Genomic DNA, 20,916 nt, shown 5'->3' on the forward strand with positions numbered 1-20,916 from the left:
TGATGCATTAGTTAAGCAGGTCAAATCACACTGAATTTTGGGGATTTAAAGCGGTACATGTGTTTCAGTTTATATGTTAAAATTAAGTGTGCAGTTTGTGTCTCGACTAACCGCTCTCCCCCTCTAACCTCCACTTGTGATTTCCTGTCAACGCATCTTCGATAATTTGAATAAAGACAGCTCATCTCACCTCCACCCTGACACATTGTGACTGTGCATGCAAAGAACACACACCTTTTCACATCACTTTCATGTATTTTCCAAGCTGCAAAGGACATTCTTTACTGAAAGGGTAAAACTTCTCCTCTCCAAACCATTTCGATCTGACAGTTTGGACTTTGTATTTACATAAAGAGTTCAGCCGGATGCTATGCTACTTCTTCTGATCGTCCAAACTTCTTTTTTTTATGATTGACTCTATTGATGTGCAAACAAGAGACCATCAATAGAGGCCTGTTTTTGTGCCTGATTGGAAAACCACCCAAACCCACCAACATGTATTGCTCTCCTCTGGTCATCTCTGGTCTCTCTGCTGTCAATAAGTAATAAGCTTGTTTTCATATTTACAGACGCAGAAAGACAACTTGAATCTTTTCAATACTGATTTCTGATTTCCTAATTGTGTTTGCAAGCTCTTTGCATCCAAAGCCTGAATTTGACCCATGTTTTCAGTCTCTAGGCTTCACTTTCAAACCTGTTAATTCAGGAAGTGTATAATCTTACATGTAATTAAATCAGACAGATACATTTGGCTGCTAAAACAATCCACTGAAACTTCATTACTTTGTGTTAATGTGCAGATCTGTGAATCACTTTTTGAACTGACAGGGTTGAAAGTGAATGAATTCACCGCTCGGTCATCAGTGGAACAGCTTTCAGTTTGTCTGGCTGCTGAACAGCCTGGTTTAAAGATGTCAGCTCTGATGATGCTGTAATGCTATCAGGGCTGATGATTCATCTGCTGACAAAGGCCAACAGTGAACTCTGCATGACATCAAATCTGGTTTATTCAGGTTTACAACCAAAACAAAAAGCCATAACTTTTATAGTGAAAGAAACACCAGAGCAAATAGATCACACAAACAAACAAACAAAAATCAACTCAAACTTAGCATTATTTGTAACATAAATATGTTCATGACTACTATTTATTGTGGAACAACACTTTTGTTGCTTTCTTTTAAAAGTTGAGCATCACCCTGCGTCATTATATAAACAGAACAACATACAGTAGTTCTTTAGAGGGCTTTTAAAAGGAATGATGTGGAATACATGTTTCTTTTTTCTGAAAGTTAGACAAGGTTATTGACACCACACTTTAAAGGCTTATTGTGAGAATTCAATCAATAGCTTAGAGTCGTCTCATAGAGTATGATGTTTTTTTCATCCAAATAACATCAAATTCAGAGAAAAATACATAAAAAAAGGGTAATCCTATGTTTTTGCTACCTTGTTATCGACAAAGGCACAACTATGGTGATCTTACAATAAGGATAGAGGCATAATACTGTTGTCCAACATGGAGACTGCTGAAATGCTACACTTAAGGCCTCAAAAAAGTACCCCAACAACCCATGATAAAAAGTCACAGTGCTCACATTCAGGAGTGTCTTCTACCGTAAATTCCCTACCAGCATTACTGAAGATTCACATGCTCGTGTATTCCTCATGTACTATTTGTTTTTCAAATCAAGATGTAGATTTAATCTAACACTGACAGTTTGCATATTTCCCACAATATCAAACTATTCCTCTGAGAATGGTTTTCACAACACTTTGATATTGATTCTCTAATCTAGAGATTTGGAAAAGCTTTTAGGCATTTCTTGTCATAGGTTGAACCTAGCCTCTCTGCAGGTAAGACAGATCTCATAAGGGAACACGAGGGGGTAAAATCTGTCTTTATGCACATGAAGAAAGTGCTCACAGCTAGAGAGAGTAGATATATCGAAGAGAAAACACAGTGCTGCATCCTTTTTGTTTGGAAATATGCTGTTAGAAACCAAAAAACAGCATATGGAAAAGAATGCCCTGTTGCATGGTTTGGTGCCTCCTCCTCCCCTGTGTGTTTGTGTGTTGGGTGTGTTTTGCTGATTGCCTGAGTGAGATACTGTATGCAGAGATGTGGTATTAGTGTAAAATCAGCTCTGAGTACTGACTGTCAGGCAGAGTGTCTCCATTACTAGTTATCAAAGCCTTTTACTACTTAACCCATTTGGTCACAACGCCCCCCCCTAGGTCCATTATCCCTGACCCCACAAAACCCTACACCCATACCTAACTTAAAACCTTTACATAATGTATTCACAGAACAATTACCTAATTTGCATCAGTTAGACATCTAATAAACAGAAACTTTACGTTTTTGATTTTGCTAACAAGCTTCATGCTAATGACATAGTCCTCCCAAATCACAGATTTGTTTTGTGCATTTTAACCTCTGTTGGAAATTCAAATTTAGGAAATTCAACCAACACTGACTATTTTTTTTTAACTACTTCAGTGTAATGAGAAAAAAAAATCAGTGCAGTGCAATTAGCCAGATGTTTCGCCTTCATAAATGTCGTGTTCATGGTACATCTGTAAATCCAGTATTATAAAATAGGCAAATACGGTTTGAATGGCTTCTTTAGTTATTGTGTGGAGAAACCAGAGATGTAAGGACACCTTTATAAACATCATTCCTTTAATGGGGATGGTTTATAAAGAGGTTGCTATGGCTGTGTTGTAAGTGGAAGAAAAGTCATGAATGATGCTTGTCATCCATCATAAGGAAATTAAGTAATCCTGCAGGGGTATTTGCAATAATTGACTGATGGAAAACAGAACTTATTTTAAGTTTTAAAGACTTTTTACTACCTGGATGACCTAGACAAAATATCCCAGAAACACTAACAATACATCAACACCATAAACCCCCTAAGTCCCCAATAACAAACTTGTGTGCAGGTTAGCATAAGGGCTGATTTTACACTGAGCTGCACTTTAGTTGAGCTGCTGTTATAATAGTGCTGTCTGCTGTTTGACCCTTGTGATGTAATTTCCTGGCAGCACAAAGATAGAGAAGGAGAAGAAGGAGCATGCAAGGCAGCATGGGATGATCAGGACCGAAATCAGCGGGGCTGAAATCGCTGAAGAGATGGAGAAGGAGAGGAGATTCTTCCAGCTGCAGATGTGTGAGGTGAGACGGCCCTAAGAGCGGGAGTTTGGTTTTTTCAAGGTGTCTACCCCTTTGAGGTTTACTGTAATAGAAGAGGTCAGGTTTTTGATATGAGAGGGTCCTTATGTATGAGATGGATCTCAGGTTGCCTGTCTCTGGGACTGAACCCAGCCTCACTGTGTCTGACTGAATCTTTATTCAATATGTTCCCAGTATCTCCTCAAGGTCAACGAGATCAAAATCAAGAAGGGGGTCGATCTGCTGCAGAACCTCATCAAATACTTCCACGCACAGTGCAAGTAAGACTCACTAAACCTTGTACACATTGCAACTGCTGTGTGTCTTTTAGAAAGGGTAACAAGTCAATCAATGTCAACAAAGACTCTTTACATAGCTAAAGTATATTGTGGCTCAGTTTTGTTGCTTTTGACTTATTTTTCTTCCTGTTCAGTTTCTTTCAGGACGGTCTGAAAGCTGTTGATAACCTGAAACCTTCCATAGAGAAACTGGCCACAGATCTGCACACGGTAAGAAATCCCACTGCTCTGATATCTTCTTTCCTCTGTTTAAACCAAACATTTGTATTAAACATGCATTATGTTGCCTTTCTCGTCTTCTCTTTCTCTTCTGTTTCCTTGATGTTTTCTTTCCTACAGATAAAGCAGGTGCAGGACGAGGAGAGGAAACAGCTGACGCAGTTAAGAGACGTCCTCAAGACATCGCTGCAGGTGGAGCAGAAGGAGGTAACACAAAATGAAATAAAAAATTCCCACCGGTACGAGTGGCTGTCATATCTAAGTGAAATAAAAGACATGTTGCTCCCGGTATCACCTGAAGATTGTCTTCTCTTTCCCTCACTGCCTCCGTCTTTTGTGAAACAAGTCTAGGAGAGTAAGTGGCCATCTTGAATAAAAACATTCCGTTGTTTTTGCATTTAGTTTTTACTTTGGTGTTGTTTCAGTTGTAGTTATGGATAAATAGTTTCTTTTCTGTGCTTTCATGTCAGACGATAGTGTATGTTTTGCCATTTTCCACAGCTTTGGTGAATTTTAGTTGTAAATTCTTGTTTTAATCAGCTGCAGATGGAGCTTCATTCCAGCTCCTGATAGATTATCCTGTGTGCTGCATGTGTCTGCTGATAACAGCACACACCTATACTACCATTAAAGGCCTTCCCATTGCCTGCCTTCAGAAGTCTTTCTCCCACTTTCATGTTTTGTTTCAATAAAAGAGGTGACATTATTTCTACAAATATCCCCTTTTTGATTGTTTTCAGGGAATAATAATTTACAATCAAACCTGAATATACAAAAAATATGTTGTTAAAACTGCATTCATGCTTGAAATTGCAGTGTCAATTGTCTTTTAAACCTTTCAGTATTTCTAAGGAAACAAAATATTTCTCCCCCTCGTGTTTCACAAGAGGTGTACAGCTCTCAATCCCTTATCCCCACGTGTGCAAAATCATTCAGCCTCACAGCAGCAGCCTTCCCATCATTATCTCTACATTCTCAGCAGTGAGAGAGACCACAAAGTAGAGCGTAAATCAGAGCCATGTTAATGTTTCAGTAGCTCCCATGGGATCATCAAATGAATTTGTGTAAATGTGCTGATTTGTGATGTATTTTTGTTTGTGTGTATTTTTTCTTAGGAATCACAGGTGCGGCAGAGCACCACCTATAGCCTGCACCAACCACAGGGTAACAAGGAGCACGGCACAGAGCGCAGCGGCTACCTGTACAAGAAGAGTGACGGGTGAGCTTTCGAGAACGACTTTAAAGGGATAGTTTGGATTCTTGATGTGGGGTTGTATGAGGGTACATGTCAATGGTACGTGTATAAGCCACAAGAGATGCCGTACAGCTTGGCCCCTTCAGTGAGAAACTGGAGGGAGTGCCAGCAAGAAGGCTAGGCTATACGGCTATGCAGACGGTGCCATTTGAATCTAATTTAGCTAATCATAAAACGAACTTACCAACCTTTAAAAAAAAAACAATAAGGATGTAAGTGTACTATATTTAGAAATCTTTCAGCGCACTACTTTGCTGTTTTTTTTTTTTAATCTGGCATGATGTAACATGAGAAAAAGAATGAATATGAAGAAATTATAACTGGTGTTTTTAATGACGAAATACTTAATTCATTCAATTTAACTTGTTTCAAACTAAATACTTTTTTGACAACTTGCAGATCGATTTACATCTCGATTCAGCTCTTTTATAAAATATTCATGTTTTTAAGGATGTAATATGCACATACATTTCTCAGTGTGTTCTCTATTATAACGTGTGATCATATTCATATTTTTATCAGCAGTGTGTGTTTCTGCTGTGTATGTGACATAGTAACACTGTCTTCTGTCTGCTCAGGTTGAGGAAAGTCTGGCAGAAGAGAAAATGCACAGCGAAGAACGGATACCTCACCATCTCACACGGCACAGTCAGTCACCAGCCATGCTTTTTCTTTTCTTTTTTTTTTAGCTCTGAATTCTGTGAAAACTGAAAGACACACAAATTAAAACACACGTAGACCTTATTTAGTAATTAATTAATACTTGATGCACACAGTATATGAACAGTGTCCTGACTGTCTAATAACCATAAATATGAAGAAACGGCAGAGTTCACATGTGGACATATCCCTCACATAATAGATTTTAAACTTGAATTGTGTCATTCCCATATAAAGATTAAACTCCTCTCACTAACACAGGTCATCTCACTCGTAGCAGCTTATCAGAAGTTTAATTTGGCTCCAGCAGCAGCAGCAGTCAGATACAGTTAAACACAACACAACACTCCCCCTCGTTTCTGTTTTTATTATTCCCCTCACTCTCTCTCTCTCTCTCTCTCTCTCTCTCTCTCTCTCTGTTCTTCATCTCTCTCTCTCTCTCTCTTGCAGGCGAACCGACCTCCAGCTAAACTCAACCTGCTCACCTGCCAGGTGAAACACAACCCCGAGGAGAAGAGAAGCTTTGACCTCATATCCCGTAAGTTAAACCCTCTCTCTTTGTCTTCCACTAAACTCCTCTATTATTCAGTGTACTCCAGTGCTTTCCTTTTTGTTGTTACTCCCTTCTAGCCAACTTCTTCTGAAACCTTTTATGTCACCAATCTGCATATGTTGCACTCGAATGCATCATTTTAATTATCTCCAGTCATCCACTACGCAGCAGGACGAGATTTATTCATCAGCAAAGTGGATTTCAAATGACTTTCTCTTCTCTTTAATGATTTGAAGAATACATCCACACATAAAGCATACCTCAATCTAGCTTTTAGTCTCAATCCTAAGAAAGTCAATCACAATGAAAAAAGACATGATTGATTGATTGACATATTATGTGTGTCATTGCTTTTTCAGTCCAAGAAATTAGGTGCCAGCACTTTTAAAGAATCTATCAATAAATTATACATTAGCCTTTTTTGGGTTTTCTTGCTCGATTGTAAGACGAAGCTAAAAACATGTGTTTGGAGTATTTTGTAAGAGGCATTTGAGCCTTTTTAGATCTGGGCCTTTTCTTCTGGAGTGCTGGAGCTTCTGCCACTGAAAAAACAGCAGCGTTTAAATTGCTTTGTATAGAGTGAGTTAAAATAGTCTTCGGTCTTTCTGGTTTGAAGTGAGTGAGTCACATCTACAGACAAGAAGAAGAGCTTTTTGTTTTTGATGTTTTTTTGCAGGGGTGCAGCCTCAGACTACTTTAATGTCTTCTGTCGGGAAACTTTCAGAGCATTTACTGTTTTTTATATATATATATATATATGCTCTGGTCTCTTCCCTCTTCTCTGTTGTGTCATTCATTCATTCATTTATTTTGTTTCAGATGACAGAACGTATCACTTTCAGGCCGAGGACGACCAGGACTGTCAGATGTAAGTTCCTGTTCCTTTCCTTTCCATGCATGAGTGTCCAGTCTCATGCAGGAACACTTCCTGTTCACTACTTTCTACACACTTCCTGCCTCACACCCAGTCACACGTGCGGCCCTGTCTTTACCCCCCTCTGTCATTATATTTCATTTTCAAACCCTTGTGCTCTGCTCCAGCTGGATCTCTGTGCTGCAGAACAGTAAAGAAGAGGCGTTGAATCAGGCGTTTAAAGGGGACCATCATGTCGGCGAGAATAACATCGTGCAGGAGCTGACCAAGGCGATCCTGGGAGAAGTGAAGAGAATGACAGGAAACGACGTGTGCTGCGACTGCGGAGCGTCCAGTGAGTGGCAAAGATGGACGCGTCATATGTTATTCCCCGCACAGAATGAGATCACATGTCGGGATCTTTACTTTAATGTGGCAGCTTTGCTGACTGTATCGCTGGTGGTGATGTTTTCTAAGTTGATGACCTTTTCACACAAAAGAAATCCCTCACTTCTTGGCGTAGTTTCTAATTTGCCATTTCATGATGGTTTATATTGTATGGTCAGCTTCAATTAAGATGATTATAACCATTACAAGAGGACTGTAGAGAAAAGGAAAAGAGCCCTATTTATCACACATTTCACAGTTTGTGACAAGTACGTTTTTAACGAAAATAAATTACCATATCCACATTGTTTTCTCATAACAACTATGTTTACTTTTAGATTTTTAGTACAGACCGAATGTTTTTGTTTTTTTTCAGAAGTAAGTAAAAATGTTCTTGAAAAATAGAACACAAAATGATGTTATGTTTACATCATACATACCATGTTAAGAATAGAGATCCCTGGATTTCCTAGATTTCTTGTATTTATTTTGTTCTGCATTACTCTGTGATTCCTTGCATGTATGAACAGTGTGTCCTTTCAGAGTTTTTCCACTGTCACTGTATGTTATGTCAGGTTTTTCAGAAATGTAAGTGCAGGTTCTCTTTGTAAAATAATCTGCCCTTTTGAATGATACTTTAGCACCTTTTTGCCTTTATTGAATAGGACAGTTGAAGAGAGAGAGGGATTGTTGGGAGGAGAGAGTGGAGGGGGATGACATGCAGCCAAGTGCCGAGGTTAGATTCAAACCCACTGCCTCCACGCATTGGGCACGCGCCATAACCACTAGGCTACCTGCGCCCAGAATCTGTCCTTTTGAGTTAATCAAACACTTGTATCCATCACACAGCATCTGCTACAATATGTGCATTCCCAAAATTAAAGAAGGTGCTGTGCCCATTTATTACAAATTAAAATCTCCAAACACAAGGCAAGATCGAGACCAGTCAGAATCTAACCCTGATTACGCACCTCTTTGACGTTGAAGTCATATATATAATTTATTATGACAACGCCCAGGAATTCCAGAGAAAAAAGTGTGATAGCTTCCTCGGAAGGTATTGACTTTGAAGTTGCGGGGGAAATCCATTAACCCACATCTGTGCTTCCTGACTGTGTCAAAAGATAATCCCTGCAACATTGTACGCTACAATTAGAAGCATGTTTCAGGATTTCTGGAGTAAATTAGCTGAATGTATTTTCTGCCTCGAGGTATGAAATCAGTCTAAAAATGTGTGGAATGCTTTTGAAGAGTGTTGGCGGTGATGTCAATGAATACTTATGAGCTGAAGCATGCAGAACCACTAGTATGGTTTTGGTATGTTCTCATCTCAGAATATAGAAGAAAAAAAAGTATCTGTATCTAAAAGTTCTGACAAGACTCTCAAATCCTTTTTTCCCCCCCTACGTGCAATCCCCCATATTTTTACTTCAATCCCATGAGTTCTACCCTGCAGACATGTGGATAATCTGTCATACTGTACATAACATACACTTACAGTATGTACACTGAGTATCTAGGTCAGACTTGGTTACAGTTCAGCTCTGATACTGCATGTAAGTGGGTTTTAGAAAGTCCTCCAGGCTTCTATTAAATTTCCACACACCACACATACAAGAACACCTCAAAGTTAGCTCCTGTGTTGCAGAAATGACTTTTGCCTTAGTGCTTTTTGCCCGCGGATATCATGTCACCAGCATGCATTATTCCCCATTTTCCTCCTCATCTTTTCCCTCCTGTTCTCTGCATCCTCTTGACTTTCTCTTTTCCTATTTGTCAGACCCGACATGGCTGTCGACCAACCTCGGCATCCTCACCTGTATCGAATGTTCAGGGATCCACAGGGAGCTGGGAGTCCACTACTCCAGGATCCAGTCCCTCACGCTTGACGTGCTCAGCACCTCAGAGCTCTTGGTAAACCTCCTTCCTCCTCAGTCGTCTTGTTGCTTGAAAACCTCCCGTTGTATTGATTTCCAACTCAACATCAGACAGGATAGAGTTTGGCAGGATAACCTTTTGAGTAGAGGAGGGGTAGGAGGTGATAGAGCATCATCCAAGGCCTCGCTCTCCTGTTCATCCAAGGCCTCTGAATAGCCTAGATTATTTTGGCTTTTCTAATCACTGTTTGGTGTAGAGATTTACTGCCTGTGGGTCGATTGTGATAAAATGCATCCAATCTCTGTGTTGAGACGCCACTTGTGTTGGCCACAGTCAGACAGGCCTTGAGCAGTTTATAAGGCTTCACATACATACACACACTGACACACACACTGACACACACACACACACACAGTTTAGGGTCTGTGCCGCATCCTAGGTGACGAGGTGTCAAATGATGACTCTTAAATTTATGCATGTGGTTTTAGCAAATGGTTCTTACCAGTTTTTAATTTAAAAGTGTGCTCTTCATGTGTTGATGTGTATGTGCTTCACAGCTGGCCAAGAATGTGGGGAATGCAGGCTTTAATGAAATCATGGAGGCTTGTTTAAACGCTGAAGACGTGGTGAAACCCAACCCAGCCAGTGACATGTAAGGCAGCCCTTCAACTTATCTATCCTCTTTCCTTTGACTCACTCTCTCTCTCTCTCTCTCTCTCTCTCTCTCTCTCTTCTCATTGTAACATTAGCAAATCCTTACTCGGATCAACTTATCAGGAATGATATAATCATCATGAATCGATAATGTTTTTTTAAAAGATGCCACGTGATCTAAGTAGAAAAGGCATTTCAATGTGTGTTCAGAGTTCAATCAGAAAATCTGTGAAGATATTTTCACATATTTATTTCATATATGATGCCTACAAATACAAACATGCTCAAATTCATACGAAAGGCTCAGGATTTACATAGTATATAATTTTTTTTATAAGTATAGAATAATAAAGAGCTTTAAAGGGTATCAAAGTTTTGTTTTGTTTTAGTTTCCTGCAGAAGTTTCTATTTGCCTGTTCTTCTTTGTGCTGGAGAGTTTTACTCTCAAACAACAGATTGCATGTACAGGCAGAGATTCTTGACAGTGGCAGCATATATAAAGCTGTTGTTTTCAAAAAAGACTGTCCAGCAATGACTGAGCATCTTCCTCTTCACATCTTCCACCAGGCAGGCAAGGAAAGACTTCATCACGGCCAAATACACCGAGAAACGATTCGCCAGGAAGAAGTGTCCTGACGCGACGTCGCGGCTACACACGTTGTGCGATGCCGTGAAAGCCCGAGACATCTTCTCGCTCGTCCAGGTCTACGCTGAGGGAGTCGACCTCATGGAGCCCATACCTCTGGCTAACGGACATGTCAGTACACAAAGAACTTTGAAACTTTCTACTATTCTTTCTATTATTCTAGAAAAACGCCTCGTACTCCCTCAGATGTACCGCAAATGATTCCTGATTTTCTCACAGGAACAAGGAGAGACGGCTCTTCATCTCGCTGTCAGACTGGTGGATCGAACGTCTCTTCACATCGTCGACTTCCTCACTCAGAACAGGTAAAAAGAAACACGGAGGAGCACAAAGGATTTATCCTTTCAGTTACTCATCTCTTACCCAATGCAATATGACGGAGCAGCAAATATTCAATTCCCACCTATAAAACACATCACTTGTTAGATCATACAGCACCAAGACTACACCAGACCAAATTCAAGATATTTAACAACACCATCTTGATTGTTTACACGGATCACGTACTTCTCCTTCCTACTTTTACAACCTTTTCTTCATATATATTTTAATTGTATATTTATCTCCTTTAGCTTTCAAATGCTTAATAAAAATAGTGCTTAACTATCAATACTGTAGATAGAATCTCTTTTTGTCTTTGGTTGGGAGATCTTCAGAGGGGAGTTGGTGCGAGACAGGAGAAACAAATGCTTCATTTTTCTCCTCCAGTGTTGGGATTAAAAGTTAACTCCCTCTGTGTTTCCTGGCAGCTTGAATCTGGATAAGCAGACGGTCAAAGGCAGCACAGCACTGCACTACTGCTGCCTGACAGACAACAGTGAGTGTCTGAAACTGCTGCTGAGGGGGAAGGCCTCCATAGAGATCGGTAAGAAAATACAGTAGCCGCAAGAATGGTGCATTCAATGTCCATCTCCTTTCTTTTTTTCTCTTTATTCTCATTCCAGAGTCTAATCACATTATATCTTCAGAAATACAAAAATAAATTATCAAATCATTTAAATCAGGGATTAGTAAGTAAGTATTTTTTAAGCGTTAGTTATATTTTTCTTACTAAGAGTGAACAGGTTCTTGTGCAACCACTTTTAATCATAGACTGTAAATATTAATGAACGAAGCCTGAGTGATGTCAGTCATCTGTTACAGCAGGCCAGAGGGCTCTGGAGGCTCATCGGCAGCAGCCGCCATGCTGGAAATCCTGTCTCACCCTAACTTTCAGTCAACCTAACAACAGGCTGAGAGCTGCAGCTGAGGCCGGTTTTAAGCCTCTTGACAAACCGTTAAATGGCGTCCACCTGTCAATCATGTCAGATACGTGCCTAACTGTGAATAACACATATTGTTCATAAAATCCAAATCAGAGCCGTTATAAAAAAAATGTGTCAGTGATGACAAATGTTTTTATTAGGTTTGTGGATTTGCAGATTAAAAACTTCAAAAGGCAATACAATACGCACTTTTAAAATCACATCGACAACTTTTATGAGACTGCTTTAATGTTCATGCATCATTGATAATAATCGATAATAAAACACTATGGTTGGGGCCACTCGATATACTAAGAACTCACATCTTCATACTGTTTGAGTATCAGTAATCTAGTATCTAGTAAGAGGTTTGTTGTAGTTTTGATTACACTGTGTAAATGCTCTGCATACCTCTTCCACCATCTCCCACAAAAAAAAAATGTCTGGCTCATCCTCCCTCTCACACACACACACACACACACACACACACACACACACACACACACACACACACACACACACACACACAAGCACACTCTTTGGATCAAGCCTTTCAGATTTGGTTCCCAGAGGTGAATGCTGTGCCAGCAGACCATGGCAACTCTCTCTCACAACACAAATCTTTCCGCTCCGCTCTGACAACACAACAGGCAGATAATAGATCCAGTTAGGAGGAGGACAGAGGGAAACTAGAGAGTTGTTCACTGTGGGAAAAGCTCTAATTACACATTTCTCATGTCACACTGGAGTGGGAGGAAAGAAAATGGGCTGTGTGTTTGTACTCATGTGGATCCAACGGTGATTATATGTTTGTGTTGTCTTCTCCTCCAGCTAATGAGGCCGGGGAGACACCGCTGGATATCGCTCGGAGGCTTAAACACCTGCAGTGTGAGGAGCTGGTGAGGACACTATGTTTAGTCTTTTTGCCTTCTGCCTCTAAACGTATACCGTCCTGATTGTAATGGCCGTCAGTCGTTTATGTTTGTTTTGAGTATTTGTATTTGTTTGTGTCTGCAGTTGAACCAAGCACTGGCAGGGAAATTCAACGCTCACGTCCACGTTGAATATGAGTGGTGCCTGCAGCACGAAGACTTGGATGAAAGTGATGAAGACCTGGATGAGAAGGTGAAAGAGGCTTCTGTCTGCACAGGTTCAGTTTTAACAGAACCATACAGCTCGGCAAAAAAGGAATAATTAAACAAACAACAAGGAAACATTTTAAAGAAGCAGAAAGAAAATCAGAGTCTCTTAGAGGATGATGAAACCAATTGAAGCAAGCTTTGTTTTGGTTCTAATAGAGAGAGATGTTTCCTCCTTTAACAAAATCTGAATGTAATATTCCTTTAGAACTGTTAAATCCGTCTGCTTGGCATTGAAACTAGTCCTGCTGCTTCATTTCTTTGGGATAATTTCTCTCTGAAATGACTGAACGTGTGTAAAAAAAATACATGTCTTTAGGTAGCGTCTACATTTAGATGACATCTAGACAAATCTGCTTTGGACTTTTATTTATAAAAAGTTTGGTGTCTCGGGGATTGCAAAATATTTATATATAGCCCTTTTTAAACAAGTGAAGACAGTGTTTATGTCTTTCTTCTACAGACAATGTATCTCTAGATTCAAAATAATTAAAAAAAAGATGTGAAATGAAGTTACACACTAAACATACAGTGAACAGATGAAATCTAGTAAACTGTCTGAACAGTAAATTTGACATGAAGTTTACTTACAAACACACTGTACCCTATCATTATCCCCCCCCCCCTGACCTGACCTCTTGCTGCCCCTGCAGCCCAGCCCTCACCGCAGAGATGAGCGTCCTGTCAGCTGCTACACTCCAAGCACCAACTCCCACCTCCAGGCCGGTCTGAGCTCTGCAGGCCGGGACTCTGTCGGACTCACCAAGGACAAGCAGCGCACATATATACCTAACCTGGTCAACAACGAGACCTACGGCACCATCCTCAACTCCACCTCGCCTCAGCCCGCCACTACCTCTGCTCCACCCCTGCCCCCAAGGAACCTGGGTAAACACTTGAATTTGAAAATTGGAGACAAAAGTGGTTTGTTGCATTTATAGAAGAAAATAGAGTAAATCTAAAGCTTATTCTTATAAAATAGTAAAGCTTCTTTGGATGAAAAGATGAGAAACATGTTCATCATAATCCTGCTTAACCTGATAACCTCTCTAAACGTCTCTGACCTCTCTGCGTACCATTGGGAAGTGATATTTATAAGATATGCCTGAGGATTTAGCCCTGTTCCAGTGGTTTCCGAGGGCTTTGTGTTAATTACTACAGGTCTTTGTGACCTCTTGACCTGTTTCAACATCCGATGTCTCTGAGTACCAGAGCAGAGAAGTCACATTGAAGACAGCTGGAAGAGCAGCTTTTCTACAAAGTTGTTTGATCTCATTACTATGTCATTGCAATTTGATCTGATTGTCTTAAATGCTGGAAATATTTTAGATACTACCAAGCAAAAATAGCTTAATATTACTTAATCTATTGTATAAGCTCCACATGTGAATCTCTGTTCATGTGCTGCTAAGATTCTTCATCAGGCCCACTGGCACGTGACATGTCTCCAACAGTCGCTCTTCAATAACTTAAGTGTTTGTCTGGAGTGCTGCCAGCAGGTGGGGGTGGGGCGACCAGCTGTTTCGTCCACTTTGTCTCACCGCAGCCCCCAACCCTGACATTCTACAAATTCCTACATTCTCCCAATTAACTGTCACTTTCAGTAACACTCGACAGAAAACAGCTCTAATTGAAAGTGGCTGAAGCACAGTGCAGCTCACTTCTACCGTCTTTTCATCGTTCTTCTCACAACCTGTCTCTCTTTCTCCGTCCTCTTCCTCAGCCCAGTTATCCGGTCTGGGTGGGATCATTCAGTCGTCAGCACCCAGCAGCTGGAAGCCCGGTGCTTTGGACCTGGGCGGCAGGCAGAGATCGTCCTCAGACCCCCCCAACATGCACCCTCCTGTCCCCCCCCTGAGACTCACTTCAACAGGAGGTATGGACCCTAATAGACCCATTCCTTTGTCTTGAGCTAGTCAACAGCTACAGTGACAGCGTAACAGAACAATATTGAGCTTTACATATAAAACTGTTAATGTCCTTGAAGATTAGTTCTTTTATATTTTATTGTATTTGTTCGTAATTTTTTAATTGAATTAGATGTGAATGTTTTCACATAGTTTAGTAAACATTAAATCCAGTGGAGTTTCTTTTTGGGTACAATCCAAATCTGAAAATCGATTGACGATATTCTTTTTTCAAAATTATATGTATTTGTTTAAGATATTTATCTGCCTCTTTCTAATCTCTGCCAATCTGTTGTGAAAGCTGCAGTACGTATACACATTCTAATATCTTGGCAGTATGCTTTCACCATGTGTACAATCACCATTGGCGCTCAAACGAAGTCAAAGGAAGTCCATATCAGGCCGTGTGGTACTGAACCAAATGCACTCACTAAATCTAAAGATACCAAGTTTTCTTTGCCGTCTGAATCTGGGACTATATCATAATAGATACACTCCAAAACCAGGGATTCCTGCTTTCTGCATTGTGGTATCTACTAAATTATTACTTTCTAATAGTTTGGTAGCTCAGTAAATGTGTAACCTTGTACGTTCAGGATATATAGTCCAAAACTGGATTAAACCTGAGGACTCTTTCTCCTTGGGAATTGGTATTCCCCTTGCTTCACACCAAGCTTTTGGTGAAACTTGCTTATCCAATACTATACTTGGTAACCTCCAAAATAATCTAAATACATCAAGTGCACTTTCATGAAGCCGGTTTGGGACGCCCTGGTGCTGAAGAAGCCTTTGCTCCTGTTACTACAGCCTTGGCTTTCTTCAACCCTGGTGTCCAAATATCCATCATCAACTCTTAACTGTCCTAACTGTGTTATATTAGGAGGAAGGCCTATTTCTCTGTTCCCCTGGATCTGAGTGTATCTCTTTTTTTAAATGTTTCTCTACCTCTTGCTTTCAGGCCTTGAGTTGGCCTCCCTTTTCCTGGCTAAACAATCTTATGACAAACTTAAATGGATCCCTATAAATTCCTGTCCTGACTCATTCCTTCTCCTTTCTCTTCCTCCTCACATGTTCTTCCCTTTTAAGTACTGCTAGCCTCTCTCTTGGTTCTTCTTGTTGTCCAAAAGGACACAGGAGTTTGTTTTAAAGGCCCATATGAACGTGCCATCATCATAGAGGTTTTCACAATTTAAAACTAGTGCCCTTCTTTTGTTTTATAGATGTATCTGCTTATGGTTGTTACATCAGTTGTTGTTTAGCAGTCCGGTGGTGTGTTCAATTTGTGATCCAGGTGTGTTACTGTGTGTCCCAGGTCTGGGTCCTGCTCCTGTGGCGAAGATGGAGTCTTTGAGTATCCAGTCAAAGTCCAGCCAGGGGCCGATGGGCTCCAGAGTGGTGCCGCCTAAATCTCCCTCAGGGTAAGAACTGCAGCAATCAATGAAACAACAAGTTCAGTGAAAACAAAGTATAAAGCCAAGTATTGTAGTCTGCAGTCATTTTTTTTTTGTGGTGGGTTTGCAGCCTCATTAGCCACACAGGAAAACAATAGATTCATATGATTCACTACACACACACACACACACACACACACACACACACACACACACATACACAGAGAGAGAGACCTCGCTCACTCCCCCGGGGCTTTGTATCCTGCTGCTCTTGAATGCTGATAAATTAGTCTACATGGTCATTGCTTAGCCATTTCATTAGCTTCTAGGCTAAAGCTCTGCATCGAGCCAGACGAGGGAATCTCTTCTCCACAGACGCCCTGTAGTCTGTTTTATCTCCCAACGGGCTGCTGGTGCTGTAATAAATCTGTAACAGAGCCGCTGAGAGTTTGCACTGTTCTCTGTTAGATTTTTGTCTTTGTATGAGAGGGATTTTTTTTTTTTACAATCTTTGTGGTGTTTGCTTTTTCAGCAATGATAAAAGCTTCAGCAGAGGACCTCTCACTCGAACGCAATCAATCGAGAGACCAAGTGAGTAAACGGATAGGACACGCAAAATGTCAGTTCTCCTAATCTGTGTGTGTCCAGTGTACAGAGACGTAATCTGGAAATTCTTTCACTATCTTCCGGGCCTGCCACGTCTGGAAAGTTGTGTTGTCGTTGTGATATAATTTCCCCTTCCTGTTTCAGCCAAGGAAGTGCCAGGATGCCCCCAGAACTCCATAGGTCAGTCTCTGGCTCCGGCCCCCATGCCGAGGAAGGCCTACCCAGTAAGTCCCTCCCCCCCCCCTCTCTTCCTCAAATTATTATTGACATAGTGGTGATTGTAAAGTGCTAATTCATTCATTTTGTTGCATGGTCACATGCTGCTGATTTCTCAGGTGGCGGTTTATTCTGTTTGTAGTGAGCAAATTCAGTTCTTCACGCTGTAGCTCGATCTGTAGGCGCTGTTTTTCCAGGATCTACTCATGCTCTAAATTTCAATCCTGTCCTCTCACAGGCAAAGAACCTTTTACCCCACTTTCTGTAGCAGCACTGTTAGCTCTCTACTAAGGGTTTTAAGTTGGAATAAAGTGATTAATCTGCATCCTTCAAACCAGAAATTGTGTATTAGTTGTTACTCTGTCAGTGAAGAGTTGTAGGAAGAGGGCATCTTTTTCTTTGTTTCTATTCTTTGACATTGTATGAGCCTGCTGCTCTACCATCACACGTTATCACCAGTCAGTGTTTTTCAAAGTATGTTATCAGTCACACACTTGATTTTCTTCAAACCTGTTTGTGTTATGTCTCTCAGAAGCAGAGGCCGAAGCGAGTTAAAGCCATTTACAACTGTGCCGCGGACAACCCGGACGAGCTGACCTTCTCTGAGGGCGAGGTGATTGTGGTGGACGGAGAGGAGGACCAGGAGTGGTGGGTCAGTATCTGTTTGAATTTTGAAGTGTGTTTTTTTTCTTTTTTCAGTGTTTCAGTCATGTAAGATACTCGCATGAATTCTCCTCCGTAAGCACAAAGACCACTCAGTCCCCCTTGGGTCCCATTTTCCCCCGAGTGGATGTCAGTGCACTAGGTAACCATGGTGGCCAAAGCAGAAAGCCATGATCTCACTCCGGCCGATATTCCCCCTCCTCCTCTTTTTTTCCGCCTGCTGCTGCTTCCTCCTCTGTGGAGGCCCTTGTGTGAACCTCGACCAGCTGCAGCTTGTTTTCCTGCGAGGCCACCTCTGCAGATATGACCGTATTTAGTCAGTCCCTGTTTCTGTGACCCTGTGTGGACCATGTGTGGACCCTGAAGTCCCCCGAGGTCCCCGTCATCCTTCCTCTGTGTCCTATAGTCAGAATCTAATCACTGTTTGTGTCTGAAATAATCCAAATAAAAAAACACAGTGAAGAGGCAAAGTTAAGAGGGGATGTAGCCGAAAGTGAAATAGATGTTTACGCTGGCCTTTTATGTGTCCAGCTACCATTTTTCATGTTTAACCCCTGAATATAAAAATACTACAGAACTATATTTTGTTTGCTGTTGCAGCAGTGTGTATCTCTTCACTGGTTCCACTTTAGATTGTATCAACAACGTTTATTCCTTCTGTGCCTCTCTTAAACGGCGTTGAACCAAACATGTCTTAGCTTTTTTATTTTCAGGTGTAGGTACCCTTTAGACTGAAATGGACTTGTAAAATTCTATCTTCTTAATCAGCTCAGGTAATACAATAATGTGGAATAAAATCTTAGTTATTACCCAGATATTTACTGTGATTTAGCTCCTCATAGTCCTCTCCATGTGCTCCATTAGGCTGTGTTTAGCAGAACGGCTCATTAGAGTCCACAATATCCCACCATCCGCGCTCAATAAGTAGAGTCTGTTAGAAGGTGAATAAAATATAAAGCAGTTTTCTGATTGGAAATATCCTTTTTACATTTTGGTTACAAATTCAATAAATTAGGTAGTTGTCATTTCCATAACTTTTGGACTATGTTGAACCAGTTTCTGTATGTTATTAGTTTGTTTCCACTAGTTAGACATCTTTGAACAACATTCAACCTCATTATCATTAAGAGAAAATGTGAAAAAATTCACAGCAAATCAATCTGAGGTTTTTAAGAATCCATATTGAATCTTTCAGTCGTGATTAATCAGAAAAAATGGGGTTTTTTTCTGAGCAAAGTTTTAGTTTCCTGTGGTGTTTAAGTTTTGTGTTTGTGCTGTAGCAGTCAGTTTTCCAGTTTAAAAAAAACAAAAAAAAAAAACATGACCCGACCTCTGTGTTCCCTCTCTCACAGCTGGGCCACATCGAAGGCGATCCTATGAGGCGAGGAGCGTTCCCCGTCACTTTTGTTCACTTCATCGCTGACTGAATGGTTTGGAAAAATCCCCCCCCCCCCCCCCCCCTCCTCTCTGTCTGCGGCCTGCCAGCAACACATCCACCATCGTCCCAGTGCTTAATCCATCATCACCCTCACTGGCATCTTCAGCAATGCTTGTTCCAGAGACTCTGCTGTGTCTATTATGGGGTGTCATGGAGGCAACCAAAGCAGCCTTTTTTTTTTTTGAGAAGTCCGCGGGGGGGTCAATCGTTACAGGGACTGTATGTGGTTTAATGCTTGTTTTAGTGTTTCTGACAAAGACTGTAAGATTAAAAAAAAAAACATGATTGTAGAAGACCTCTCGCAATTAATGCACTTTCTTTGTCTTAATCCTCGTTACAACAGAATGAAGGTTTTAGTATTTTCCTGCTCAGCTATGTATTTAACTTAATAACTGTAAATGTGAACATAGTCAACATGCTTACATCCACCTCTGTGCATGAGCGATCTTAAATGCCTACCTGCTTTTAGGTTCCACTGTTCAACCCTAAAATAGGCGTCCTGTGTGGAGGCTTTCCCTAATGGTGCTAAGTTAACCCTGATATATGCTAAAAGCTGTAAATAGGGAGCACTTTGATCTCCCTGTACAGAATACAGACTGCTATTGAGAAGGGGAGGAACGTGAACAAAAAATAATGTACAGGGTTATACAGAATGTCAACACTTCAGTGCTTCCTCCTCTGCTGTTGAAGAGAAAATGATGAAGCCGACTGGAGCGAGTAATTACCTTCATGCCGAGTGTGTCACCTCAGGCTGCCTGCGCCTGTCATCCGCCTTATTAGAGGAATAGGTGTGTTTGTGTGTGTGCGCATGTGGCGTCTGCACAGAATAAGCTGAGAATAAAAAAATAATGAAGCGAGAGGAGATGAAAAAGAATTGTACAGTGAGAATGTTTTTTTTAAACTTCCTCATGAACAGGCTGTGACAGGCCAGTTGTTTTTTTTCCTCACAAATGATCTGAGTTTAGTCTTCATCTTTGACACTCTGCGACTACACAGAACATCCTTCATTAACTTAAACCTCCTCTATCTGGGGTCCTATACTGTCTGAAAAAAAGAGTGTCAGAAGTGTTTTGGAAGAAATATAAATGTGATTAACTTCGTTTTGGTTGCAGAGCAACTCTTTCTGTTCATAATGTTGATATTGAGGCATTTAACCTGAAACCAAGAGCCTTCCATTGATTAGTGAATGACAGGAAGAGAAGCGAGTGTTTGTAGCTCATCTGCGCTCTTCACTGTGTTTCATACGAACTCACTGGAAACAGGAAGATTAAAAAAAAATCTATTTGTGTAAATATCTGGTTTTGTTTTGTTGATATTTAAATGTTTAAAAAAGGAGCTAAGAAGCAGCGTTAACCTGTTCATTACATGTTTAATGTGCTGCGGTGACAGGCATCTGTAGAGATGACCTCGGCTGGACCTTCGTGTGTGTGTGTGTGTGTGCTGAGAACACAGACACACTCGCACGCATAACTGGGAAAATAAGTAATTCATTCTCATTATGTGTCTGTGGATCTCTGCATTGACTCTTTAACTCTATTGTGAAAGCAAATGGGGGAAATGAAACTGGAACAATAAAATATGAGATAATACAAGGCTTTGGTCTGTTTCTTACGAGCATTAAGAGAATTGTCGTCCATCCATTCATGCCTACATTGCTATATAAAGTGGCGATAAAAAATGAAAGATGGGTATGGGTCTTTTAAAAGCAAAAGTCTGATGACACAGGAGCT

At 40.8% G+C, this 20,916-nt stretch overlaps 1 protein-coding gene across 2 annotated transcripts in view; it reads left to right on the forward strand.

Annotated features, from left to right (window-relative positions):
- asap2a (ArfGAP with SH3 domain, ankyrin repeat and PH domain 2a) overlaps positions 1 to 20,778 on the forward strand; it is a 57,073-nt gene extending 36,295 nt beyond the window's left edge. Inside the window, exons 6-29 of one of the 2 annotated variants that reach the window (XM_065966104.1) lie at positions 266 to 292; positions 3,052 to 3,181; positions 3,374 to 3,459; positions 3,612 to 3,687; positions 3,817 to 3,903; positions 4,812 to 4,915; positions 5,530 to 5,599; positions 6,062 to 6,149; positions 6,984 to 7,032; positions 7,206 to 7,372; positions 9,185 to 9,318; positions 9,840 to 9,934; positions 10,504 to 10,693; positions 10,802 to 10,887; positions 11,332 to 11,447; positions 12,658 to 12,725; positions 12,844 to 12,951; positions 13,619 to 13,853; positions 14,689 to 14,841; positions 16,185 to 16,290; positions 16,796 to 16,854; positions 17,014 to 17,093; positions 17,618 to 17,737; positions 19,101 to 20,778. In XM_065966104.1, the coding sequence (XP_065822176.1) occupies positions 266 to 292; positions 3,052 to 3,181; positions 3,374 to 3,459; positions 3,612 to 3,687; positions 3,817 to 3,903; positions 4,812 to 4,915; positions 5,530 to 5,599; positions 6,062 to 6,149; positions 6,984 to 7,032; positions 7,206 to 7,372; positions 9,185 to 9,318; positions 9,840 to 9,934; positions 10,504 to 10,693; positions 10,802 to 10,887; positions 11,332 to 11,447; positions 12,658 to 12,725; positions 12,844 to 12,951; positions 13,619 to 13,853; positions 14,689 to 14,841; positions 16,185 to 16,290; positions 16,796 to 16,854; positions 17,014 to 17,093; positions 17,618 to 17,737; positions 19,101 to 19,175 (2,509 nt within the window). In that variant the 3' untranslated portion in view covers positions 19,176 to 20,778. The remainder of the gene's footprint in view (positions 1 to 265; positions 293 to 3,051; positions 3,182 to 3,373; positions 3,460 to 3,611; positions 3,688 to 3,816; positions 3,904 to 4,811; positions 4,916 to 5,529; positions 5,600 to 6,061; positions 6,150 to 6,983; positions 7,033 to 7,205; positions 7,373 to 9,184; positions 9,319 to 9,839; positions 9,935 to 10,503; positions 10,694 to 10,801; positions 10,888 to 11,331; positions 11,448 to 12,657; positions 12,726 to 12,843; positions 12,952 to 13,618; positions 13,854 to 14,688; positions 14,842 to 16,184; positions 16,291 to 16,795; positions 16,855 to 17,013; positions 17,094 to 17,617; positions 17,738 to 19,100) is intronic. The other variant, XM_065966105.1, reaches the window with a different exon arrangement.
- The last annotated feature ends 138 nt before the right edge of the window (positions 20,779 to 20,916 follow it).

The sequence above is a fragment of the Labrus bergylta genome, chromosome 18 (assembly GCF_963930695.1).
Source record: "Labrus bergylta chromosome 18, fLabBer1.1, whole genome shotgun sequence".
Taxonomy (NCBI): Eukaryota; Metazoa; Chordata; class Actinopteri; order Labriformes; family Labridae; genus Labrus; species Labrus bergylta.